Genomic DNA, 27,928 nt, shown 5'->3' on the forward strand with positions numbered 1-27,928 from the left:
GAAAAGAGATTAAATTCTGATTCTTGTGAAACTTCTGGTGATGCAGGCCCAAAGTATCACAAATTGTGGACCCACATGGCTATTTATTTCTCTCCCCGCTCCTTTCTCCCTGAAGTTAGCTGCAACAACAGAGAGCCCCTGGCTAATTTTAATCTTGTGCATCCTGATCACAGCTACATTTAAATGGAAGTTTGATTTCAATATGATTTACTTCCCCATATATATGCTTAGGATTGCAGCCTTAAAATACACAAGCAAAATGATGTGTATGCACTCCTTGTATTTGTTGACATAGCTATTAAATAGTAGTTGAAAGTGACAACTGACATATTTCCTGTGTCTTATGGCCATGGCATTGCACGATTTTATCTGGAAGAGGTGCCTAAAGCAGGAATTCTGACAACATGCATTCATAATCTTTTTATAGTTGTGGTGGTAGGGGAAAAAACCACACACACACACACACACACACACACACAGAGAGAGAGAGAGAGAGAGAGAGAGAGAGAGAGAGAGAGAGATGATTGATGAAAAGAGTTCCTTGCTATTTTTCAGTTCATAAATGATGTTTTGACAGTGGTGTAAGGGAAAAGGACCCATAGGGACTGTAGCTCAGTAGAACACACTTTTCATGCAGAACACACTTTTCATGCAGAAGTTTTCAGATTCAATCTCTGGAATCTCCAATCTAGGAATGTTTACCATAGGAAACCCTGGAGTGTCAGTGCCAGTCAATGTAGAGCAGTGTTTTTCAACCATGGATCCCCAGATGTTGTTGGACCACAGTACCCATCATCCCTGACCAATAGCTAAGCTGCATGGGGATGATGGAAGTTGCAGTACAACAGTAACTGTACCCAAGGTTGAGGAACGGTGGTATATAATAGTGGCCTAGATAACCCAGTTATTATTAAAGTGTTTGGGCTAATGAACACTTGTCTTCCATTTGCAAACACCTAGTGAGGCAGAAATGCTCAGCAGATGGTTTTCTTCAAATAGCCATATTCCCAAGGAGCCAGTACAACACTGCTACCTAGTGACACCGTGTCACATTCTATTAGACCTTTATTTTGTATTGCATTGCTTACAGCATGGGCACAGAATGCATTATGAAAATGGAGCCTGATATTATCTGACATCCTATAAGCATCAAACAAAGGTCCTGTCGGTTCTCAGGCAGATCGTCGGTTTGAACCGTGACTGCTTGATCCTATTGATTGCTAGAGATGGCCCTGGAACTTTTGCTTGTTTCACCAGCTTCATTTCCATGCCTTGCAATCTAACATAGTAGAAGGACCTCTAAGTTAGTAGCTCTTTTCCAGATTTGTTTTACTTCAAAAGATTGCTCATCAGATTCACTCTGCATTTACATAAAATATGTGCGTATATATGTGTGTGTTTGTGTGCATGCGCAAACACACAATGCTATTGATCCCCATGCTTCAGCATAACAATATACCACATATTCTGGAGTCACCAAGCTCAGCAATGGGTTATTTTCAGCAGTCCAGTCTGTGCTGTCGCTTGCCAGTGTTTAATGCTTAGATCAACCAAGAGACAGACTCTTATCAAGGTGAGGTCTAGGTTAGCTGAATTCAATTTCAGAGCTTTCCTGGTGTATCATTCAACAACAAAAGAAAGGCACTGATTTCAAAAGCATTTCTAACAACTCATAATAGGAAATGCCAGTTGAGCATGACTTGAAGACAGATACATTTGGTGGCAGTGAATGGAGGTGGAGACAAATGTGTGTGGAAATGAAATGATATAATGACTTGATATGTAGATCAGGGACTTTATGTGTTGATTTTATCCGCAGACTGGTAAAAATGGGCAATCATATAGTACTACCTCGGTTTATGAACTTAATCCGTTCTGGAAGTCCATTCTTAAACTGAGGTGCACTTTCCCTAATGAGGACTCCTGCTGCTGGTGCCCTTCCATTGTTCGGATTCTGTTCCTAGACTGAGGTAAAGTTCTCAAACCAAGACACTATTTCCGGTTTTGCGGAGTTTGTAAATCAAATCGTTCTTAAACCGGAATCTTCTTAAACCGAGGTACCACTGTACTCTAATTATTCTATATTCTATATTATTCTATATTCATGTATGACTGTCAGCTGATACTTGCCCAGGTAATGGGACAGTTATTTTCCATACACTTTCTTCTACTAGCTTCTCCTGGTTTAATCACAAGGCACAGAAACTTCCAACTCCCCTACCCTCTAATAACAAGCTCCTGCTTACTTGCTACTTTGTCTTTTTCTCTTACAAGCACAACCTTCACTTTCCATTTTATAATTTCAATGAGTTATCCAACTTATTCCCTGTGAATTCTATTTAATCCTGCAGGTGCTAGATGCCATCTTATTAGTAAATTTACACTATACGTCTTTGATGGATCAGCTTACTAAAGATTTATTCACATGGTTCCCCACTTCATTTCAAAATTGCTCTGTAATATCCCAGGATGCCTCTCTTTCCCATCTCACTCTGCTAACTATTCTTCTCCCTACCTCATATGTACCAGTAACTAGTAATTTTTTGAGACCTTTACTTACATGGGGGGACATTAAATACAACACCATGACCAATGTTCTTCATTATCATCATACAAGATGTTGATGAACTGACATAATAAAATAATGCTTTTGGCATAGCCTTGAGGCCTCACTAGCAGCAAATCCTGGATTGCTTTATTGAACTGAATTACTTTGAAGATTTCTTAGTTCCTTCAGGAAATCTTTGGGAGCTATAGTAACCGGTTTAGAAACCAGGCCATCATTTCCATAGTAGCAATGATGACTATGTTGTTTTTTCCCCCCAGAAAGGCATTCAGGTCTCTTGGCTGCCTCTGTAAAAAACACTGTTCCCTTTTTGGATCAATTATGTCTCTGATGTTATTTTTGCCAAAATGCTGAATGCCAACTTGGCTTGTAAAAAGGGTATTAATATGAAGAAAAGTATTAAATCTGTTTCCCTCTGTGCCTGGCATATATGCTCAGAGTCTTCTCTAATCTCGCATTGTGACAGTCATCTTAAGTGCAACTTCATGCAAAAATAATTCTAGCCATTCTCGCTTCCAGTAAATACATTTTTTTTCTAGATCACCTGTGCCAAAGTTTTTGTGTCCATTATATTACCTGCTATAGTCATAGGACATGGAGGCATAGTTTAAACTGGACTTGTGGAAGATAAAACTAAGTTCTGTATTTGTACCACTGGGTATAGAATGGAACGGTTAGATCTAAAGAACCAGGAACAGGAAGAAAAGAGCCACTGGTCTGTTTCAGAAATGTTTGGGTATAGAGTGCTATAATAATGAGAAACGTAAGAAGCTACTATATATCAAGCCAATCCTAATCTGGAGATACCAATGATTCAGCCTGGGAGTTTTACATTCAATGCATGCATTCTGTTTCCGAGCTTACAGATATGTAGGAGTAGTTTGTTCCTACTGTATTAAAATATAAAGCTACTTAATTCACTCATTTCAATTTGCTTGCCCTTAGAGGAACTAAGGGTGGGGCAGCCAACATCATAGATATATGGGAAGCTGCCTAATGCCAAGGCAGACCAGTGGTCTATCTACCTAAGTTTTTCCAGAGTTTCAGGCAGAAATCTCTCCCAGCCCTACCTGGAGAAGCAGGGATTGACCCTGGAACCTTTTGTATTCAAAGCATTGCTCTACCACGGAGCTGTGGTCCTTCCACAGGGAAGATGGAGGGAGGCAATGACCTTAGGAGAGATGGAATTGGAGTGGGACGAATCAGAGTGGAGACTCTGAAGAAACTTCCCAGTGTTTAAAATGATGGTATATATGGTACAAAGGACAGGAAAATAAGCTGATTAAGGGGAAAGGCGTTGATGAAAGGAAGATGGGCAAAGTAAGCAGTTGTCTGAAAAGAGCTTGCAGAAACAATGGGTAGTGGAGACAGGGAGTTAAAGAAAGAGGGAAGCAAATAAAAAAGAAATAGTTGTGTGTGTGCATGGAAACAAAATGCTATGTCCGAAAAACAGCAAGGGCAGAATGTTCTTAATGGGAATGTGGTAGGCAGGTGAAGGAATCAGTAAGCAGAGTAGCGGTTTGCTGGGTCAGACTCCAGAACTTGATGGAAAATCTTTTAATTGTGATCCCTGCTGTCACTGAGACATTATGACCTCGTAAACTAAGGGGGCAGTGAGAGCCCCAAAGCATTGTGCTAGATGCGTTGTTTCTTTTTTAAATAATCAGCCAGTTCTTTTGTTCAGGCTTCTAGTTTCCTATGATCAAACTCTCTTCTCCCCGATTTGCAAAATTCGTGCACACACAAACGTGCATACAGCTACAAAATTGGTTTTGAAAATCAGATAAGGCCTTTAATTAGTTTGTCTTAACGTCTCAGTGTCTCCCTTCCCTTTTGTACAGTGTCATGCTCCTTGTCTTGGCTATCGTACATCCAGGGCCTTGAGAGATTTCCTGATAAGCACTGATCAAGAGAGTTGGGTGGGAATCAGATTTGATCCACAATGTCATTACTTTCTTTCACTGCGTCAGTGCTGAAGGCTAATTTGATTGTACTGGTACTGAAAGAAAGAACTTGATAAGCTTGTAATGGTCATTGCAAAGCTTAGGAACATTCTGAACAGAATCAGTAAGGACCAAGTAAAATGTTCAGTTAATCGTGTCATATACTTTCCAGGGCCGGGGTCTCTCCCATTTCCCACACAAATAGCTCACGTGGGTATTCAGTCTGTATCGGGCCCTATCATGAAGGAGGAAGGCTTAAGTCTTTGGCTAGATTGAACTTGGCTGCATGCCTGTTTTATTTCTTAGTGGCCTTGCTTAGGCTCCAATTCTGCAACCACCGAGTTCACTATAAGAGGGTGTAATTAAATGGTAATTGTCATGACCCGTCCCAGATATGGAAGGCATACATACAGTTAACTCTTTATTGGCAAGAGAAGCACTTACAGCAGCTTCCATGATGATCTGTGGGATATACACATGTGCATGCTTCTAGCCTCTGTCCACAGCTCTGGGCCCTATGGAGCAGTTGCAATAACAGTAGGGCCCCTCCCCTCCTCCAGCTTATTTACCCTCCTCTGATGGGTTGTGTGTCTGCAACCTGAGATTTCTCCTGCATGGAAGTTGTCACTGCTCTTTATTTGTGTCAGACAGAATCATATTAAAAGGTAAATTTGAAGTCATTCTAAGAGCCTAATCAGACCTTCATTTTTTTTAAAAAATATATATGTGTATGCTACATATGTATTCTATAAAAAGTGCAGATTTTGAACACCTAGGATGAATTTACTGACCTGGATTTTCTCATACGCTCATAGTTAATTCTGCATTTAAGAGTTTTGATTTATTACGGCTGCTACTGCGGCATAGTTATTAAACTCACAACAGCTGGAATTGGGAGGCAAATATTCAATTACTGCTGAAGACAGAAGCTATCTTTCCCCTGCTCTCAAGCACTCTTAGAATATGCAAATATATCAACTCAAAAATGTAAATTTAGGGTTTGTATTTAATCCAAAGTAGATCTCCTACTATAAAATGTAAACTACGAGGAAGGAAAATAAGCCTGAATGTAAATCACTAAGAAATGAGGAAGGTGAGATTGCAATACTTCCATCTACCCCAAATCTTGAACCCTAGGTGATATGAACCAGATCACTATAGCAGCTACTTAGAGGAAATAATTGTGGGTACTTTAGTTCACACATAAAACCAACATCTCAAGTAGCTTGAATATTGCTCAGCAGATCCAGTAAGTCAAATTTATGCCACCTGAACTCCTTGGGAATCAACTACTTGTGAGAATGATCTGAACCCTATATAGGCACTTGCGGATATACAAAACATGTATTGTTAATCTGTTATTGCCCTCTGCATACTACTGCACCGAACCTTCTGATGTTGACTTACCTTCTGTTCTATTATGAATATACTTGTTGTATCTTCAAGAATACTAAGTCAGTGCCATCCATTTATAGTTAGTATAAGTAACCAAATCACTCCTAAAATGCAGAAAGAAATGTCATTTAAATATACCTGTGATTCTATATGTACTTTAGCACTAAGCATATGTTTATAGTTTTAAATCTGCTCATTGCGTGTGGATAGTTTTTTGTTGATACCTTAACAGTTTCCATTGCTGAAGAAACAAGCTGTTTTCCCCAAACTGAACAGTGGAGTAACTCTTCAGCGATGGAAGCTGTTTGTGGCAACATAAAAGTTCCTGACTGTTTGCCTGCTGTGCTTATAGCTCCTTTGGATTGTGGCTTTTATAGATAAATCTCAATGCTGAATTGAGAGAGGCATTTAAAAATAACATAAATGCAGAATGCACAGCAGTGTGAAAATATTGTTGGAGGCCGGAACAATTATTAGAGATTTGTTTCTGTTCTTCTGTGAATAAGCTACAGCCTTTAAGGAAAGTCAACAGCAGATACCCATTTTGCTTGTTTGCTTTGAAGACTTTTGGAAGTTTATTTTTGTGACTTTTTCCTACCATGAACAAATGCTTTGACTTTCAAAAAATTTCCAGGCACCTGGCTGCATTGCTTTCCTCTGAAAATGCTACATAGCTGGAGTCTCGCTTAGCAAATGAAGCATGAGATCTTGAGCAACTAGCACATTTTCTGTTCAGTCTTGCAGTAGCGAGTGGCTAAGCTTTCCATATAAATCACTTGGTACTCAGTGAATTTATGTGTAGTTTATTTTGTGGATTATATTTCTATACAATTTAGTTGCGGGTGTATCAAGCTACACAGCTTTTATTGTTGGCATTTTTCATTATGGCAGCGACCATGAGCAATGTCAGCCATCTACCAATAACAATGCTTATCAATTACAGATAGGTAGCCGTGTTGGTCTGCCATAGTCAAAATAAAAAAATTCCTTCCAGTAGCACCTTAAAGACCAACTAAGTTAGTTCTTGGTATGAGCTTTCGTGTGCATGCACACTTCACATGCTTATCAATGTTTTACATAGCATGTCTAAAGTATGCTATGCAATTCACAAACACCTTAAAGCCCTGCATTATAGACCAGTATTGTGCCCATTCTACAGATGGAGGCTGAGCCCATAGTGGCTTGGTTAAGATTACTGCAAACATTTGTATCTGAGAATAGAGTTCAGATGGGGATATCGCATTTACTTAGCCACTACATCATACTAGCCTCCTTTTTTTCTTGATCAAACATTACAAGAAAAGTGTTCATGGTCACCACCAGTTGGAAGAGTTAACCTTTTGTATCACCATTGTATGCTGGCAACTGCTGTCCTCTAAAAAAATATCGATCATAGTTGAATTGTCTCCAGAATAATAATTGCTGTTATGATTTATTTGTTTATTTTATGCAGCCAAATAAAAAATCAATGGGGGCAGGAGACACACAAGTATACCAAGTTTGTGGTTTAATAATGGATGCCTCCAGTACAAACTGCATCCTACATTTTTATACGCTCAGAAACCCAATTCAGCATGTTTCATTCAAGCTATTTATCAAGCAATGGGCTGAAGTATATGCGTATTGGGTGGATAATGCATCAGAAATTGATTCTATATTTATTAAAGATTGTGAATGCACACAAAATAGCCAGTAAGTATAACAACATCTAGTGTTCTCATAAATCATTGTCATACTGCACAAGAAACAAGAGAGGCTAAAAAGTTTTATTCAGGGGGTAGGTACTGAGCTGTGTTGATTATGTTTACAATTTAAACTGTATAGACATACCCTACAACTTTCTGCAGCCAACTGCAAAGCAGTGCAGTGCTTTTTATTTTCCATTGGTTGTGACTGAAAAGCCTAAGAAGGTTTGCTAACACTTTCAAGGCCACACCATACCCAAATTCATAAACAGATGCCAGTTTCCACCCTGCAACATTTTCTCTTAATGAGGAACAAATGCTTTACAGTCGTTTGCTCTTTTTAGGGAGCTACAGGGAATTGGTTCACTTACCAGGTCTTTCAGATTTATCCACCAGACTTTTGCTTGTTTTGTTTTTTTTAAACTATTCAAAACAGCACCATCCCAGGGAAAATCTAGATTTGTAAAACGTTGGCTAGAACAATAGAATTTTTTCCCCCAAGCATGAATAGCGACTGTGGCACCATATCTCTCTTCTTCACAGACAAGTGACATTTGATATATTGTTCACAGCTATCTCCCACAAGCTAGCACATTTGCTACAGATCCACACTTTTTTACTCCAGATTGCGTATTGCTAAGAATTCCATGTTCACACTATAATATTTGTGTGGGGGGGGGGAGAATGCAGTTTTCCTTCTGCCAGTGCTTGCCAGGCTATTTGGAGTGCCCTGTGACATCACAGGTTATTAATCCAACATGACTGAGATGGACAAGTGACACAGTCCTCTTTTCTGGTCTTAGCACCTTATTTATTCATTTAAAATTGGGTGGAACTCAAGGGAGTGCTAAGGAAATTGCTTTGTCAGTGCAATCATTTCCATTTGTCTGACAATGGAGCTCCTACCTCCTCTCATGTCCTGTTTTGGGAGATTTCCTGCTGCCCCTTGACAAATTGGGGGTATGCCCAGAGAAAGAAAGAAGATGGGAGAGAAGCTGTGTTGTGCTAGTGGAACTTGTTGCACTGACTCCCACTAGTATTCAGTTGAATCAGGCCCATTAAGTTTTCCTGCATCTGACACAAACTCTCATGAAGGTTTATTTTCCAAGTTGGTGGTAGTGAGATGTAAATGTGAGACAACGCCTAGCAAACAAAATAGAAGGTATTCAATCTGCTTAGCATTACACCACCATGTTCTGAATGCTACCTCTGTCCCTTCCCTTAAAAATAATTTCTCTTTCAGCTCTGCATTTCTAAATCATAACAATGTATCTGCCTTGTTGTTCTGGTTTGTTTGTTTGTTTGTTTGTTTGTTTGTTTTAATTAGGGGGAAGGAGCATGGGAGCCCAAAGCTTACTGTGACTCACACATGCAGCTCTAAACAATTATTTTGTGTGATGTGTGAATGTTACCAGAAACACAGGGAGAAAGAGAATTGTTTTTTTTAATTTACTGATAATGCAGCATGACAGTGATACAAGAATATGAAAATTTCTAGCAGATGTCAATTTGGAAGCAAAAGGTAAAGTATTTGGGGAGTTGCCAAACCATATTTCTATGTACGCTTCTTAAAAATAGAGGAAAATGCAGTCATGGCACAATGAGAAGTTTTCAGTGACCATAATCCTTCTTGTGAGTTGAAGAAAGTTTTATCAATCAGATTAAAAACCCTGAATGTTCAAAACAATCCCTCCCGTTGGAGAAAGAATGGCAACTCTGGAGCATATAAGCAGGCAAGATCTGACCATGGCCTAGTTTTGAGGCAGTGCCAATAACTTTTTTCAGTTTCATGCATGCAGAAAGTGGTGCTTGGAGTGTGTGCTTTTGACATTTTCAAGGGTGCTTGGATTGATGGTTCCTTCATCTCTCCATTCCCACTCAAAATGTGACATCAAAAACCTTCACATTTCTGAACGTTCATGGTTCTGTAATAGATCAGATTATACTGAAGATGTTCTAATATGCAAAAATGATCATGTAAATGCAGAACCCAAGAACACACCACCCCGAAATATAGCAGGGATGGTGTCTATAGTGCAGGATTTCTACAAGAGTAGAAATTTTAAGTACAACTGTTCACATTAAAAAGATACTGTTACATCTAAACTGCTCCTCTGATGGTTTTGTGGTCTGTACCAATTTTGCAGCAATCTAAGGTCTGCTACAGCTTACCTTTATCTTTAATGATTCCTAGGAGGTTGTGTGTGATTCGGTTGCTAATAGAATTGTTGAGGATCTAGGCCTTAATTTTTATTACAAGGGTTTTATTTGATCTGTGGGAAAAATCAATGAAAACCAAGTATCCATTTGATTTTGGATGCCTGCTACTCTTATTTTTCTTATTTTCTGGTGCCCCCCCCCCCCAAGGATGTAGTGGAAACACAGGTGAGTGTACTGAAAACAAATGGCACTCCCTCCTTCTTACTCACCCACCCTAACCCACAACAATCTTAAATAGCACCAACCAGTTGAATTTGTCTGAGGTGCTTTTCACAAGCACAGATGCCACTTTAGAGAAAATGCTATCAATAATGGGCGACATCTGGAGTGCAGGCAAAAGCATTAATGCAAGAAGATTTTCATGCTGAGAGGTTCCCTCTTCTGATAACAACTTATCCATAGCCGCCTGCAAAATTAGGGGAGGAATCTTTTGATAAACAGGCTTTTGCTTTAACAAAAGTCTATAGAAGTACCGTATTGGCCCGAATATAAGCTGCACCTTTAAAATTAAAGGGGGGGAAAGACAATACCCGAGGAGGAGTGGGGGCTGAGGGAGGCCACGGAGGCAGCGTCCTTACTCCACCGCCGGTGGCAACAGTGGTGGGCAGCAGGGCTTCCAGAGGGTCAGCACCACTATGCCCCCCCCAACGGGATGAGCAGAGAGAGGCAGCAGCTGGTGGGACGCATGTGCCCTTCGTTGGGTAAAAGCCAGGCAGCACCTCGGGCTAGCACCAGTCCCAGCACACCGGCTGCATCTCCTGTTCCTCCCCCTAGCAGACCTCCTCACTCTCTCATCCGCATTCCTCCCTTCCTTCCTCCTCCTCACTGCGATATCATCTTGGGAGCCGGCCCAGCCAAAACCAGGCAACATCTGAGGACAAGCCCACTCCAAGCCAATTTTTGTAAGGTCGCAAATATAAGCTGCACTTTAACTTTTAATGGTCAGAATTTGGGGGGAAAGTGTGGCTTATATTCAGGCTGATACGGTATTAAAAAGAGATTGGTAGGGCCCTTCTACTTTCATTTACTGTGGTATAGTTGATGGGTGTAGTGAGTGTGTCACATTTTTCAGCATGCTGCCACAAAATGTCATCATTATTCAGCTAATACTTTGGAATAATTCGCTGAAAAAATACTTTTATTCTACTACAAGCAATCCATATTTTGGGAAAGTTCTGAAATGGATTTATGTCGTCCTCGTTTCTGTGTGGAGGGGTTGATGGGCATGGCTTGGGAGACATTTTGCATTACTTCCCTCTGACAGGGGCGAGCTGTCCATTTTCAAGCTCAGTTCAAAAGAAAGATCTGGCAGATAAAGACCAAAGTAGTGTGCTTGACAGCGATCATTAGCTACAGACAGAATTACATCACAATAGCCAGGTTTACCATAGACACGTAATCTCTGATGCTCCCACAATATTCCTGAATACTAGGTGTTAAAAAAAGACACACACACACCCCAAAAAAGAGAGCTGTCAAAGGGATCGTGCTCAACATTCTGAGATTTACTGGCTGGAGGAACATGGTGGTACATAAGAAGTATAACTACAGCCATGGATTTTTGCTCAATTCAGGCACAACCCAACATTAGTGTGGAAAGAAAAACTCCATGCCCACTATGTAATAAGAGTGACATGTGACCACAAGTGGAGACAATCAGCTACAAATTCACTCTTTGACACACCAGATGAAATGGCAGCTATACCACTATAAGTGGTCAGTGCAGAAAGGTTCATAGAGAAAGGTAGCACATGATTTTGCTTTGTAAGGATGGATAGTCATCTGGCAACTCTTGATGTCTGTTTCTACCACTGTTGTCATGACCCTGATAACGATTCAAATCGGGTTTCAAAATTTAAGTGAATTCAAATGTTTGTGTTCAACTGGATTGGTAACATCTTAGGAAGGCTTTTGGGGATCTTCTGTTTCAACAAGCAGCTCTAACTTTTCATCACAGAAATTTATTTGATGTGGTCACTCCAATTCAAACACACATATCTGAGGGAGCCTAGCTATGACTTACTGCAAATGTGTGAGCATGAGGACTCCCGGAGTCCTGCTACTGCTGCACCACTGTCAGCTAAATTATGGCTTGACTTTGAGTATTGGTGGTTTCTTCCAGACAAGCCATGAGCTGTAAATCAATAAAAAAAAAACGTTAATTACAGCCTATGGTTTGTCTGGAGAAAGTCTTTCTGAAATGTGTCAGATGCCTGCAAGGTGCATCCAGTTCTACCAGAAAAAGTTTTAAAAATTCACTTTCTGAAAAATAATATCTAAACGTTCCTTGCATGAAAACCCCTGTCTTCTCCAAGATCACTGAAACTCAATCTATGTTTCTTTTCCTTCTATAGGGATTGTTTTACATGCCTTTGCAAAACCAGCATTTCAGTCGGAATAGTATCTGTACTTCATTACTGTATGGAGTAGAAGCTCTTCTTAGGAGATGTGTTTTTCATTCCATTTGTCTTGGGGTGTGTGGGTAAACAGCTTTCTCCTAGTGTGATGACACTTGCCTAGAAGAAGAAGAAGAAGAGGTTGGATTTGATATCCCGCCTTTCACTCCCCTTCAGGAGTCTCAAAGCGGCTAACATTCTCCTTTCCCTTCCTCCCCCACAACAAACACTCTGTGAGGTGAGTGGGGCTGAGAGACTTCACAGAAGTGTGACTGGCCCAAGGTCACCCAGCAGCTGCATGTGGAGGAGCGGAGACACGAACCCGCTTCCCCAGATTACGTGACTACCGCTCTTAACCACTACACCACACTGGCTCTCTAGAAAATTACCTTTTCAAGAAAGGGCAAGATCTGAGCCAGTTCAGTAAAGTTGGGATGAAATGGGAACTCTTTATCTGTGCAAGAAATGAAGATCCTTCGATCACCTAACCTGTGTGCTTTCCTGAAGGGTACAGACTCTTATTGAAGCTGTTATTGTAGTTATTTTCTTTATAAAGTGAAGGAGCATAAAGCAGATGGGGGGCAATAGTGAATGGATTAAATTAGAATAAAATAAATTCACATTAAGCAATGTGGGTTTGACTTCAGTGATACAGGCCAGTAATCTCTGAGCTATTTAAATTATATCACTCTTGTAGTTGAAAAGGTTAGCTAATGAATTACTATAAAACTGCTGTAGATTTTTTCAGAAGCACTTTTGCTAGCTCATCATGTTGTGTTAAAACCCAGGTCAGTTTGATCCAGGCTATTGATTATGTGCAAAACGGCTCTCAGATGAAGTGCACACAGAGAGATGGTTTCTGCAACTATTCTAGAAGAATGGAGACATAGAGCATTAGCAGAGTTTGCTAGTTTGCTAGAACTTGGCCTAGTTGTCACAATGAGAAGAGATAGCAAGGGACAAATGGTTTTACTTTGTTCTGCTGCTATGGACTGGTCTAGCCTCATTGACTTAAAGTCCACACCTACTGTCAGAAGATATTAAAGTCTGTACCTACTGTCAGAAGATACTATTCTGCTCATATACGGATTACCAAAATATGGGAATCTATTCTTGCTCAGAGAACTTTAAAGATTCTCTAAGCAAGAATGGAAACCATATGTTTTGTAATCTAGACCAAGTTAAAGTTGAGAGTGAGGTTTGGATTGTCTGGTGACTGACCCCAAAGGAGGGTGGGTGACCAATCAGATTGATGGAATCTGAGGGACTTTTGAAGACTGGTGGATTTTCCAGGTGGCATGACTGATGTTCCTGCCAAGGCCCTAGTTTCACTACGGAATAGTGAGATGCAGGGGGCCATTGATAGGGTCCCTCCTAAGCGCCTCCTCCAGTCATGGGGAGCAGGAGCTCAAAGCAATGAAGCAGGCGGTATGCTGGCTGTGGCATAGGTGGTGCAAGGTCCTATTGCAAATCTGACCCAAAAGAAGTACAAACATGTAGCCAATACTTACCATCTCAGTGGTGGCAGCAAACAGATTATATCTCTCAGCCTCTATGACATCCTTGTTGAATCAGCCAGCAGAGCTGCTTAGAGTAGTAAACTGGCTAGTCCACGAAGGATGCATATCTTAGATCCATCCTCCCATTGGCTACCACATCCCACACAGCAAATGTTTTCCCTCAAGGCATTCAGGGGGAGTGTCATTCTTGACCTCTTTGGTTTATAGTGAGATGACAGAAACAAAGTATTTGCTTCCTTTCATATGGCTCTTTGTTCAGTTAAAATCACAGTCCTTTTTGGGGTGTTTTAGCTCTGTCTGAGTACTAATTGGTGCCCAGGACTTCAATTAAAAGAGGATTTAAGTTAAAAAGCACTCTTCATGCCTGTATAGAAACTCATTTTGCATTCTGAACTGCATCGGAATTGTTGAGGTTGTAATACTGTTTCATATTTGAGCCCAGCTTTAGAAGAAGGAGGAGGAGGAGGAAGAGGAGGAGGAGGAGGGATAAAATTTTATTTATATCCTGCCCTCCCCAGCCAAAGCCGGGCTCAGAGCGGCTAACAACAGTAAAAATAGCACAGTTTACATAAAATCACAGTCAATTAATTGAAATACATTCTAAAATCAATTCATGTGCTGTGGTTTGTATGTCTATGCCAGGAAATGTGAAACCTGGCAGCATTTCTGGCTGTTTGCATGACCACCTACATGCAGTAGGCCTGTTAAAATATAGGAGAGCAGCCACTACTTGCCTCCTGACCTTAATACAGGGACATTCAGGAAGAATCCCCAATGTCTTGCCTGGTTTTATGGAGCCCCTTGTGTACCTTTTCCTTGACTGAGACCTAGTATCTGGGTAAGTTGCTGCTTCTGCTGTCTTTTCACGTTCTGATGATATCTGCAATATTTCTTCTCTTCCCTGTCTGTGCTCAACATATACGTGACATTAATCATGTACTTTTGTCATGAGTACAACCCCTTTCCTTTCAAAAATTGCCAGCAAGGGGCCCCTGCTTTGAATTGAGACCCTGTTATTATAGTAATATTATATATTTATTTATACCCTGCCTCTTTCTCTGATAGATACTCAAGGTGGCTTACAGAGAAAAAATAAAAACAGCTAAAAACATTGGGAGGGGGGAATTAAAAAACAACAACAATTAAACATATACAGGCATGCTATTAAAACGATACAAATAATTGCAATAAAAACAGCACGGCACCATCTCTTTCATTAAAAGAAATCAGTTCCCCAAAAGCCTGTTGGAATAAGAAAGTGTTCACCTGCTAGTGGAAGGACTAACTTCTAGCCAGTCTAACTTTTCCAGGGAGATAATCTCAGAGTCTCAATGCACATCCTGATAGTGTCAAAAGTACACAGCTGGACTCCACCAGCACATGCAATAGTTTACAAAATATGCACTGGGGCAATTTCGGAACAGAAAGCTCACTAGCAGAACGATTGCTTGCATTTATGTGGGGGGTGCGGTGGGGAACCAACTTACAAATTATATTAATTGGAGGGCAACCTAAGTGCCATTTTCATTCCAAGAATCTTGGTAATCTGTTCCTGTTTCTTGTACCTATTCTCTTTCCACAAGGGTATATTTAAGACAATGGTCACAATACAAATGTTTACTAACCTGCCAGAACTTAATGCACTATTCTACAGTCTGTAGAAGAAAGATAAAAGATGTGGAGCTAAATAGTGGTACTCTGCCTCCTCCCACGCTTGTTCAATGCAGCAGCAGTGTTGTTTGGAAGCCAGGAATTCAATAACGCATTTGATATTTAGATTACACCCTCCTTTTTTTTCCTTTGCATATATAGCTTCAGGATGTTGCTCATTTCATTTTTATCAGTTTGCCTTTGGTGGTGCTGTCAGTTCACAGTAATGGACTTTTTAAGCCCAATCTGCAGCCTGCGGAGGTCAAACACTTCTGCACCATTTCTCAAATAAATGGAAAGATGGTGCTGCAGGCTGACATATCTCTGAAAAGGTGCTCTGTTTTTACTGAATCTTGCAAGCAGCACTGGAAGCTCCCAATCACTCCCTTCAGAAGAAAGGATCAAAGAATCACCAGGCTTCCTCACTACACAATCCTGCATAGTGCAAGCAATTACCCTACATCTCAGAATCAAATACTGTAAAATGGGATTCTCTGTTTAAATCCATTGCTTTGCTTTAATTAGAAATGCTTCCTACGTGAATGGAATCATTAAGTGAACATGCTTTTCTATAACAAGTTTGAGGTAAACTGTGTAGAAATGTTTGAGGTAAACTGTGTATAAATTGAAGGGTTTGGGGGGGGAGGTTGTGGAAAAGGGCTATCTGAACAGTCATAGATACCTCCCAACGAACAGATGAACACCCAGCAAAGAAGCAAAAAGGAGTGTCCAAATTCTGATTCCTTTTGTGGACAATCCAAAGGTCTGGATGGGGGTGAGCCCACAAGCGCCAGAGATGAGTTCATGGTAGGTCATAGCTGAGGATTTTGTAATGGCTTTTAGTCAAACACAACAAATGATTGCTTGGTTGAATATCTGAGGAAGGAACCAAAACTGAGGCAGTGGTTATATAAAACCAGCCCTGTCCCAGTTGCCTCTGTAGAAACCTGGTCTGGCTGGTCTCACAGATTTGGAAGGGCTAAAATGAATTGAGTCACAATAAAGAATTCAAGTTGGGGCTGAACTGGGCCACTTTTATTTAGACATTAAATTAAAATCAGCAGAGGAGGTTGACTATGGAGCAGGTGGTAACTGAACTGAACAACTATAGCCACTGGATGAACCAGCCTTGCCTAAGGAATTGGGCATGGCTCCCTTGTTGTTGTTTAGTCATTTAGTCGTGTCCGACTCTTCGTGACCCCATGGACCAGAGCACGCCAGGCACTCCTGTCTTCCACTGCCTCCCACAGTTTGGTCAAACTCATGTTAGCGGCTTCAAGAACACTGTCCAACCATCTCGTCCTCTGTCATCCCCTTCTCCTTGTGCCCTCAATCCTTCCTAACATCAGGGTCTTTTCCAGGGAGTCTTCTCTTTTCTTCTCAAAGTATTCTCATGAGGTGGCCAAAGTATCCCTAGTGTGCCCCAATTCCCTGGCCGCACTCTGAAGGTGAGAAGGGAAGCTTTGCTCTGTTACCACCCCCAGGACCACAGAACCTCAGGTGGATGAGGAAGTCTGACCTCCTGACACAGTGTAAAAAATCCAGAAGATTTACCTATTTAACAACACAGCAGAGCAAGCATTCCTAGGGTTGCCATACGTTTGCGTGGAAATCGCTGTAATGTCTGTGAAAATCAGTCCGCATGTCAGAAGGGGTAGATTCTGGCAATTTCCCTTTAAAAACTCTCGACACCCCCCCAAAAAAAACCAACATTGGCCATACCCTCCCCCCCCCCAGACTTTTGTATCCAGATTCTCATTTTTTAAAATATGGCAACCCTAAGCACTCCATCCTGCTATTCAGTGTGAAGTAGGCAAAACAACAACAACAAAACAATCTGCAATCCCAAATATGAATAGGAGAAAAAAATCCTATATGGCCCCCTAGTGGGAACCCTGAAGCACACTGGGAGACAGAAAGGGAGGCTGTTGCAGCAAACGGCGAGGCTGGAGAGAAGGCAGATTGTTCCTTAAATACGGATCAAGTCTTGCCTGCCTCCTTGGACTACCTTAGGAATGTACCAATCGGCCCCAAGGATTTTCCTGCTCTGCCTCTCTTGCTCCAATGGCACGCAAAGGCACCTGGCCATCTTGGCACCATCTAGGCTGTTCGGCTGAATGTTCTCGCTGGGGTGGGGTGGGGGAGAATCAATGTGAAACAAATTCCCCTAATTTAAATGTACAAACAAAAATTTGAATTTATATTCTCCTGAATTTGGGGGACCAATCTACTGAAAGAAGTGAAATAATTTTCCCAGAGGAAAAAAAAGGCCACTCTAAAGGAAAAAGTAATTGTGTGGAGAAATATCCCAAAATATCCCAGAAATAACTACACACACACACACACACACACACACACACACACACACCTGCTCTAGTCCCTGGCATCCTCTTTCCCCAGTTTCTTTGCTCTGCATCTCAGTCCTCTTTCCCCAGTTTCTTTGCTTTACATCTCAGTCCATTATCAACACTCCCCACATCTCATTGGGTTCCTACATACGTCACTTTTATCTATCATTCTTTTTCCAGGGTGGGTCACCTCTGGACCTCCATATGTTGTTGAATTCAACTCTAATCAGCCTCAGGCAGCATGTCTAATGGTCAGGGATGATGGCAGTTGTACTCCAACAGCTGTTTCCTTCCTTCCTTCCTTCCTTCCTTCCTTCCTTCCTTCCTTCCTTCCTTCCTTCCTTCCTTTTCTAATTCAGTTAATTTGTCATCTGTCTATCATGTTAGGAGCCAAATAAGAAGAGGGCATTGGAGTGTGTATGTGCATGTGTGAACACACACATATGTGCAGCAGCATAGACTGATTTTGAATGATGTTCTCTCTCTGAGGTTGTGGCTCCTCCCCTCACACACATTCATTATTGTCTCTTATGCGTTATTCTTGTTTATAAAAGTTATCATCCATTTCTCTGGCTGAAGTCCCCCCCCCCACTCCACTTCATTTAGATTCCTTATAGTAAGCTGCATGAAAGTCAATTTATCTTTCTCTTGTATGATTGAAGGGCTGGGCAACCCTTCCTGGATTTTAGCAAATTCACCATTTCATGTCATATAAAGCAAACTCCTACTCTGCTGAAAACCAATTTGCATAACTCACAATACCAACACTGCTAACGAAAACACAGTAGGATGTTCAAAGATATTTATTTGCCCTTCACTGCTGTTTCCTCCCCACACACCCTCCCCTGTGCTATCAAACCTCTGTAAAGAGCCATCATTTAATAGGAGATGGGAAATAGCTCATTTTGGCAATCAGCCCTGTCATCGTCCAGAGAAGCACAATGCAGTTTTGGGTTTTTTTGTTGTTTTGTTTTGGGGGGGAGGAGAAATGATTCCTATATAAAATGTCCTGAAGATGGGCTCGGCATAGTTTGATTTACTCTATTCATTAAGGGAAAGCAGACTCAAATTTATCTTGATCAAAACAAATAACGCCTTCCAGACAGTGGGTAAAATGTCTAGATTGGCATTGATTGTGGGAAATAATTTTCTGAAAGAGAGAACGTGATTCTCCTTGCATAAACAAACACTATGCCCCCACTTCTTAATATCCGGGAGAAGACACTGGTTAATTTGTACTGAGCCTTCCTGCATAATGGTGTTGTTTTTTTCTCCCACTGAACAGTACTTTGACTGCTATTTAATATTAGATATTAACTGTATGGTCAAAAGTAGGGCCTGATAACATTTCTTTTTGTCGGAGCTACTTTCATTCAAGTCTCATGCAGCAGTGCCAACTATTTGTGACAGAAACTTTCAAAACGTCACAGAATCAAGAAGCTGCTAAGCATCAAATCTGCAATCTCCGTCTTGACATGTTACAGTTCAGAAAGGGCCATGTCATTTGTTGATGCTTTATATGAGAATAGGTTCTGGTGTATTATTATAGAAATGATGGCATTTGACACATTGAAGGGGAAGCACAACCAATCAGCGGAGCTCTTCATATTTAGCAGAAAGATGTGAATTGGTTCACTTACTGAATTAGATGATACTGATGAACACCAGTGGGACAATCTCACAGGTTTTAATTAGGGTTTTCTTCCACTGTGGACCCTAATGCTTGCCATGGTCGCACATGGCCCTTCCCTTCTGTCTTGCTAGGTGTTTATACCAGATTAAAATATTGTTAATGAGTTAATAAAGGAAATACAGTCACGCATTAATATGGTCACCAAGATTTTGCATGTTTTGCTTATGGTTCCTATCAGTTGGGATGCTGAAATTACTAGGAACTGAAGCAAGCAATAATGTCATAGACCAAGAACAGATTTTAGTTATTAAATGTGCTTAATGAGAAGAGGACGCAAACACTTCACTGCTCTTGTATATTACCCAAATTACCTTGGTGATTCATTTATTTTGGATTTAATGAGACATTTTCACTAAATCTAAGGGCTATGTTTAGTGTTAACAATTAATGTATTTTAAAGAGAAAGTGGTTATTAAAAAATAAACCCCTGGCTATTTGAGCAGTTATGTTTCATATGCTTAACTTGGTGGTTAAGTATAAAATATATTTTCTATTAATATAAAAAGCATTGAATGAATGCCTTCGTAATGTCTGGACCTGGTTACTGTGTGGATTATTGCACTGTGAATGGGGACGCTTTTAAAGACAATTCAAGTAGCCTACAGATGAGGAAAATAATAAAGTTGCATCTCCAAAAAGGGTGGATGATCAGAATCCTATTAAAGTGGTGTTTAATTCTGCCCTACCTTCCAGTAGTTTTGCATGCAGATCAATGTTGTGGTCCCTAGTAGGCTTTGACCTGACATACCCTGCAGGCAGTCTGTGACAGCATTTGCTATGTGAATGTGCACATATCCCATAATAATGTCTTATACTTGTCATAAATAAGACATATAGGGGTTGTGGGAGGGAGGAAACTCATGACTGAGATGTGTTGAGTATAACATTTGGATTGGGTCTCAGAGAACATCCACTTCCTTTTTCCTTAACTGATCACTGTATTGCATGACTTGTCCAGGACAATTGCTTTCTTTAAACTTATTCCTAGACAGTGAGACAGCAAATGCCTTCAGAACAAGATCACAGGTGCCTCGCTGCAATCTTGGTCCAAGCCTGACTGAAGGTTTAAGATCATTCATCAGTGTAGAAATCAAATCCAGGCCTAAGTAAATTTTGCTTGACCAAACCATCAGGGCTCTCACTCACATGATGATTCTGTAGGTCAGTGGGCAACTGGCTATATCATGTAATGTGGTAAATTTAAACAATGACAGAGGTTTGAATAAAGCAGGGATGAAGAACACTGAAAGGAAAAAGTGACAATTTTAAAAAAATGTCAGAGGTTTGAGGGAGCATGCAAAGGGTGACACTGAGTAGCAGGGAGTAGAAGTTTAAAACAAGGCTTGTGTACAGCAAGAAGGGAACTTGGGAAGGCTCTGTTGTGTTAGCTTCTTGGTGTTAGCTTCTGTGTTGTGCCCATCATGAGTCTTGAAGATAGGGCAGGTTAGAAGTGCAAAACAGTAGTTGAAATAATAAAATGAAGAGTAGTGAAAAATAAGCTGGACAGTATCTTCCTCTGAATTATCATGATCATCAACCTATTATTATGAATACAATGTTATAATTAGTTGAACAGCCAGATTATTTGCCCAACCTGAACACAGGTTAAATGTGCTTTGCAAACTGCAAGAGAAGGAATATCATCAGTATTAATCAAGATGCAAAACAATGCCTGTCACTGCAATGTGGTCAGAGCTCAGTAACACCAAATAACACTCCAACAATGAACACCAATGTTCATTTGCTCTTCGCAACAGGTTCCCATGAGTGCCCTTGATAAATTTAACCTGTCATCTTGTGAGGTTTGTTGAGTATTGCTTTAATAAGTAAATATGACATCATTATTCATCATGCTGTCAGCAAGCTTCTACACTGATCACTGGTATACCTGTGCCATGGGGATGGGCAAGGAAGGAGGTTAACTGTCCAAAATGTCTCTTTAAAAGAAAAAGAAAAAGCATTCAGGCAAATTCAGTTTTTAATCAAAATTGCTCATGCATGAGTCATTCTCAAAGTGTACCTGAGGATCTTAGAAATTCCATAGCTCAGAGGTAAAGCTTTGCATGCAGAAGGTTCTAAGTTCAATCCCTGTCATTTCCAGTTTATTTATTTATTACTATTCAGCATTTCCTGAAGGAGCTCAATGTGGTGGCATACACAGTTTTCACCCTCCTCATTTCCCCCCTCACAGCAGCTCTGTGAGGCAGGTTCATCTAAGAGACAATGACTGGACCAAAGTCATCCAATTAGCTTCATGACTAAGTGGGGATTTGAACCCTGTTCTCCTAGGTCCTAGTCCAATGTTCTAACTAGACCTCATGTAAGAACTTTGAGAGCTGCTGGCAATACTGGGACAGCTAGATAAATAGTGTGACAGTTGTGGGATGCGATCTATAAGTAGCAGTCAAGTACAAGATTCCTTGTTTTCCTAGAGTGGACATGCTGGGGAATGTTTGGTCCAGCCAGTCGAAAACTTCCTGTTTCCTTCTGGCTGGGACATACTTCCTTTGCATGTGACTAGAGGTGGGCGTGACCTTACCTGCCCAGGTAACAAAAGGGTAAGTAACACAGCACACCTTCCTCTTTTTGACTTCCTCTGTCGCTGGGGCAGCTTTTTTTAGCTAGAAATGCTCTGTTGACTTTCAGTCAACAGACGACACTGGGATTATCCCCATATGGGATAGATCAACACATATGTAACTAAGTGTGGCTTCAGGATCCAACTGTGAACTGATGATGTGAGTAAACTTCTTTTATATACTTAACACAAGTTTGTGGCGTGTTTATTCTTTTTAAGAGGGATTAAAAGGGAACTTACCAGGAACATACAATTCAATACTGAATTGTATGATAGTGAGAGGCTTAAACAAGACTGCAACCAGCTATCTGCTGTGCGTTTAAAAGGGGAATGTAAAACTCTGCTAAGTTATAGAACTTGCTAGCGCAAGTTAGGAAGGATATTAATAAACAATATATCCTCTCCTGCCTCCCTGAACATTCCCACAACAATGTGACCTGGGATAAGGCAGTTTCCTGTTTTTATATAGACACTACTAAACTTAAGAACATATGAAGGCCCTGATGGATCAGGGCAATGGCTTATGTAGTCCAGCATTCTGTTCTCACAGTGGCCAACTAGATGCGTGTGGGAAACCTGCAAGGATGATTCAGGCACAAGAGCACTTTTCCCTCCTGTGATTTCCAACAACTGGTATTCAGAAGCATTGCTGCTACAAACATGGAGGGCCTAGTGTAGCTGTTGTGGCTAGTAGCCATCAATAGACCTCAATGATTTTGTCTGCTCCTCTTTCAAGGCCATTGGCGGGCATCACCACCTTCTATGGGAGTAAGTTCCATAACTAGGGCCCTGCACAAAGAAGTAAAGGTGTCAGTGTTGGTGAATGTTAAGATAAAGGTGTTTCTTTATGGACACTTCCCACTCTCTGTTTGGTACTAAGGTGGAAGTGATGAAACTGAGTTAACATAATTACCTTTGAAGAAGGAGCTATCCTTTTTTGCAGGTTCAACACATGATTCCTTCAGCAGCAATGGCAGGGACCTTGCGGGTGGCTCAACTGCACTTGCTTGTAGTGTGGAGTGGGCTGGTGGTACAAGAAGCTGTTGCAAAACGTTTGTGAAGTGTAACAACTGGGATATGCACTCTGTGTAGATTCAATGTCCCTCCCCCATAATCACCTCCAGAGGTATCATAGCCAAATGAGCAATGCATTAGCACAGTAATTATCACTGAATTTAGCACCTCCTGCTTTAACAGTGAATAGAAGTTACCTTCAAACTCATTCTTAATTTGAGGTGAAGAGTGTGATGTTCTTGCCTTAGGCTTACCGTGTCCTTCCCAGGTCTCAGATTTCTTTCTGTTCACTGTGAAAATGCAGCCAGCTTTCAGTATTCCTCTCAAGCTTTCTTTCGGATTGGTTTATAATTAATCGAGTTATCCTTCGGAGTGCTGTGATGCCCTTGACCTCCTCTTCTCTGGCCTGACTAAATCGAACTGTAGTTCAGAGTCTCTGCATTTGTCTTTGGAAAGAAAATCACCTTTTGTGCCAGATTTCCCACTGTCTCCTGCCTGGATACTTTGCTCTGGGTTTACAATATTGAACACCGGGCCAGAGGAAAAAATCCAAATAAAGTAAGAAAGATGTAAGCTCCCCCAAGCTGAAGTGCATTGCTGCTGCTTTGAGGCTCCCCTGCTCTATGCAAAAAATTGTAGAATCAATCCATAAGTATATTAAAAAAATGCCCTTGGCACAGCATAAGACTCAGCAGGTGTAAAGTAACCTAAGGATGGCTTAGACCCTGGCCCTTGGCATCAAGAACAAACGGGACAGTGTAGACTAGAGCTGTGAAATGCCAGTTCAGACATGTACCCTTGTTGAGGACAAAGTCAATTAATGCATGACAGAAAATCCTTAGTCTCTTCCAGTTTGTGCTGATTGACTGGCTTTGCATAGGTGCTCCAAAGAAATGAGGAGATGTGCTGAAAGTGTGAATTCTGAGTTCTCTGTAGAATAATATTGTAGTTCCTCTTCATTGCCTCATAGTGCCACAAACACCTGCATCAAGCAGCTTGAAGCGATTTATCATTGCAGAAGGAGCCACTTTCAGTGGGTAATAGACAGGAACAAGTTAAAATGTGTGTGAAACAAGATGCTGCATGCTGTCATTACCCAGGAATTGTGCAAAGGACACATGAGGGATTTCAAATGTAAACAGTGAATGGGAATTATTTTTTGCATCGGTCTTAACAAGCAGATTTAGTCCAATAAAACTAAGAAATGTCTTATTTACAACTCAGACTTTCAGAGTTTCCATTAGAATGCAGACTTAAATCTGGCTTGATGTACTGAATTCAATTAATATTCTGTTTCAATTGATAACATGTTTCCCATGCATAATTTTAGAGGATGCTATTAGTAGTTAGAAATAAATTTGCATTACTACTGCAGTGTGCTTATCTAAAAGAATCAGATGCATAGGGCTTCGTTTCCATATCATTTACAGCTGCTTGTCATTGAATGACTTCACATATTTCATTTTTGAAATATGTTTTGATGTGGGTTTCCTAGGCACTGCGTGCTGCAGTGTGAAAAGTAATGGGATGGCATTTAACAGAAATTAATCAAAGAGAAATGCTCTAGCCCTTTTCTTTTCATTTCATTTTTTCCTGAGAGTTATTGCATCAAGGTGAAGGATATTCCTCTGATATTCCTACTACTGGTTGTGACAGGCAGAAACCTTTCTTCTGCCTCCTCTCCAGGAAGAGGGACAATCCCTCTCCCCAGACTGACCCTGTCTGTAGTTAACAGAATCACAGAATCATAGAATTGTAGAGTTTGAAGAGATCCCAAGGGTCATCTAGTCCAACCCCCTGCAATGCAGGAATCTCAACTAAAGCATCTAAGACAGTTGGCCACCCAAGCTCTGTTTTAAAACCTCCAAGGAAGGAGAGTCTACCACCAAGGAAGGTGTCCGTTCCACTGCTGGATAGCTCTTACTGTCAGAAAGTTCTTCCTGATGTCTAATCTCTGCATAGTCAGATTACTTCCCACCTCAGCCAACTGGAGTTCATTTGACTTACTAAATGGTCCTTCCCATTAATAAAATGGAGCTATTGAATTTGGGAGCAAAATCGCAAGCCACTCCTCCTTAGGCACTCCTAAGTGCCAGTGTCGTGTAGTGTTTAAGAGCTGTAGACTCGTAATCTGGTGAACCGGGTTCGCCTCTCCGCTCCTCCACATGCAGCTGCTGGGTGACCTTCAGCTAGTCACACTTCTCTGAAGTCTCTCAGCCTCACTCACCTCACAGAGTGTTTGTTGTGGGGGAGGAAGGGAAAGGAGAATGTTAGCCTCTTTGAGACTCCTTCGGGTAGTGATAAAGCGGGATATCAAATCCAAACTCTTCTTCTTTTTCTTCTTAGGTTCCTGAAGACCCCTAGCCTACATCTTCCTTGTGATACAATCATCTAGTTTTGATTGTCTTATCTAGTGTGAAAAGCTTTCCAGACCAACTTTTTTTTAATTGTAAAGATTACTGTATGCACCAATTTCATGGTGATTTCCCCAAATAATTAACTCACAAGACCTAAACACATGTTGCATCCAAGTGAATGTACTGAATCGTGATGACCTCCTTTTTTTTAAGGGGAAATATATATATATATATATACACCTCAGGAAGGCTAGAGAAACAACAGTAGAAGAGAAAGTGCTTAATCCTTTACTTATATGCCTCTTCATATTCCACGACATCCACTTTGCCCATGTTGGATTGCTGCCAAAACATGTTTCAGTACCCTTTGCAGGGCAAAGCAACACAGTGATGAGTCTTCTCCCTGCTGTTTCTCTGCTCAGAATCATTCCTTCCCAAAGTGGTGTTTTATAGAAAAGAAATAGGGCCTCCAGGGCTCGAGACAATGGTTCCTGAGCTTTATTTGACTCTGTAAGTAAGTGCTATACTATTATTACACTTGCTGTATAAAAGCCAGAAATGGGAAATTGCCTGAAAGCAATTTTTGCAGTCTGCCTCTCACTTTACTCTACAGGATCATCCTGCATCCAGAACATCTGCACTGCTTGTCAATGTCGTAAATGTTGTTAATATATTAAAAATGTGGTATTAATTATGCAAGCTCTCCTCGATTGGAGTAGCATGGTGTTTAAAAAAACATAAGATCCATTAGAAACCACTTTAGCTTTTTCATGAGGCTTCTTAATATCCCACATGTAATGAAATATAGATAGTAATGGGTTTCTGTGCAATAATGAGGGCAGAAAATGGAGGTGGGGGAAGAGTGAAAAGACTTGGTACAGCTTTTGTTGCAAAGTACCTGGGAATTTTTTCACATACACTAAAATGTGTGCCTATTTTGGTGCCCACATATAAGCAAACATAGGCTTCTGGTCCGCTTCACTGTATTCTTAGCATGACGATGAATGGAATTAAAATAGACTCAGCCTCTCTGTTTACAGAATCTGTATATTAAATCGGCTACCAAGTAGCAAGACTGTGGGGGAAGTTCTTAAATTGCTTGAACAGTATTTGCAGGTCCCACGTGGTTTCGTATCCAGTCAAATTTGAAGTGTGGTGACTTGTGGCAAGGATGCTTCACATGATTATTCCCTGTGCCAATGCAGCTTCCACTTGAGCTAGTGACGTTCATGTGTGAAGACATCGGGGGAGTTCAGACAAGCCCCTTCATGTGCTGAAAATGCACTGAAACTAGGGACAAATTCCATACATAGCAAAAACTAGAATTGCTTCATTGAAGTCAACAGTGGGAGAAAGTGTCTTTCCATAACTTATCACCCTTTCTATCCCATATTTTGGCTAGTCCAAACAAATACTTTCCACCTTGATTGACAGTCCATTTTTGAAAACTTAAGTGTGCTTTTCTGTCTCCTCAAATGATTATTTAAAAGTAAATTCCACAGGCATCTAGGAAAGAGAAAATGCTACTTGTGCTATTTATATATTTATCTTCATTCTTAATGTATTTTTGTCCTCACCGCTATCCTAAATATCATATTTACATATACCATGCTAAAATATTTAGATGATTTCTTAATATTTTAATGCATGCTGGTGATATATATCTCTATATTTATTCTCCTCCATTTAGAACAAAAGCCTGAAAAATAAACTCCTTTCTGGAAGCAAGCTTTGTGGCATTCATGCTGAAGAGGTGAGTAGGATTTGTTTTGTTCTGACCCCAGCAAGCCCAATAGAGGAAATGATTTATTGGTGAAGCCTGTTGCAAATCAGGGGCGGATTTGGGTATGTGCAAGGGTGAGCACTCATTGGGTGCTGAGCCTAGGGGGTGTCATCTCAAAGCCCAGTAAGCGAGGTGCTGGGCTTTGGAAAGGAGGTAAGAGGCTCTGACAGGGTCCTAGAGTCCACCCTCCTCCTTCCCAAAACCTAGTTAGCGCTTTCCCAGCTTTGAAAAAAAGATGGGAGGGCTGTGGGACCCTGCTGAGCTCTCATGCCTCCTTCTCAAAGCCAGGTGACTCCTTACCCACCTTTGGGAGGGCAGCCCAAGGGCTAGTGGGTGGAGGCACTTTTTGGCCTTGGACAGGGAACAATAATACCCAAGTCTGCCACTGCACAAATTTATTTCAGGAGTAAAAAAATATTCTGTGCAAGTGTCAAGATAATCCTGTGCACAAAAGTGTCTGGTTACCTACAGTAGATTCTTACATGTTCATTCATAAAGCAAATATGTGTCCAAGAATAAGAGTCTTGAAGTCATTTGTGCAGTCAATCATAAAAATTCTGCTATTTCATCTGCTTTAAGGGGGAAATAGATAGAAAATATTGTGAATAAATCAGTATAATAAAACTCCTAAGCAATGTTTCAAATCTAATAAAAAGCCCAACCACAGTTTCAAAAACCTTGCAATGTTAATGATGCTTCACATTTTCACACACATGGGTTATAGAAAAGCCATATGATATGTATATGCTGGGAATAGGATGTGTACACTGGAATTTTCAG

The 27,928-nt window shown here is 40.8% G+C and overlaps 1 protein-coding gene across 5 annotated transcripts in view; it reads left to right on the plus strand.

The window, feature by feature from the left end:
• The window catches only part of LUZP2 (leucine zipper protein 2), a 326,571-nt gene that overhangs the window by 213,489 nt on the left and 85,154 nt on the right, over positions 1-27,928 (plus strand). For all 5 annotated transcript variants that reach the window (XM_083464752.1, XM_083464751.1, XM_083464749.1 and 2 more), the window contains one exon: positions 27,056-27,118. In XM_083464752.1, the coding sequence (XP_083320878.1) occupies positions 27,056-27,118 (63 nt within the window). The remainder of the gene's footprint in view (positions 1-27,055; positions 27,119-27,928) is intronic.

This window comes from Podarcis liolepis (genome assembly GCF_965112155.1).
Source record: "Podarcis liolepis genome assembly, chromosome: 1".
Lineage (NCBI taxonomy): Eukaryota > Metazoa > Chordata > Lepidosauria > Squamata > Lacertidae > Podarcis > Podarcis liolepis.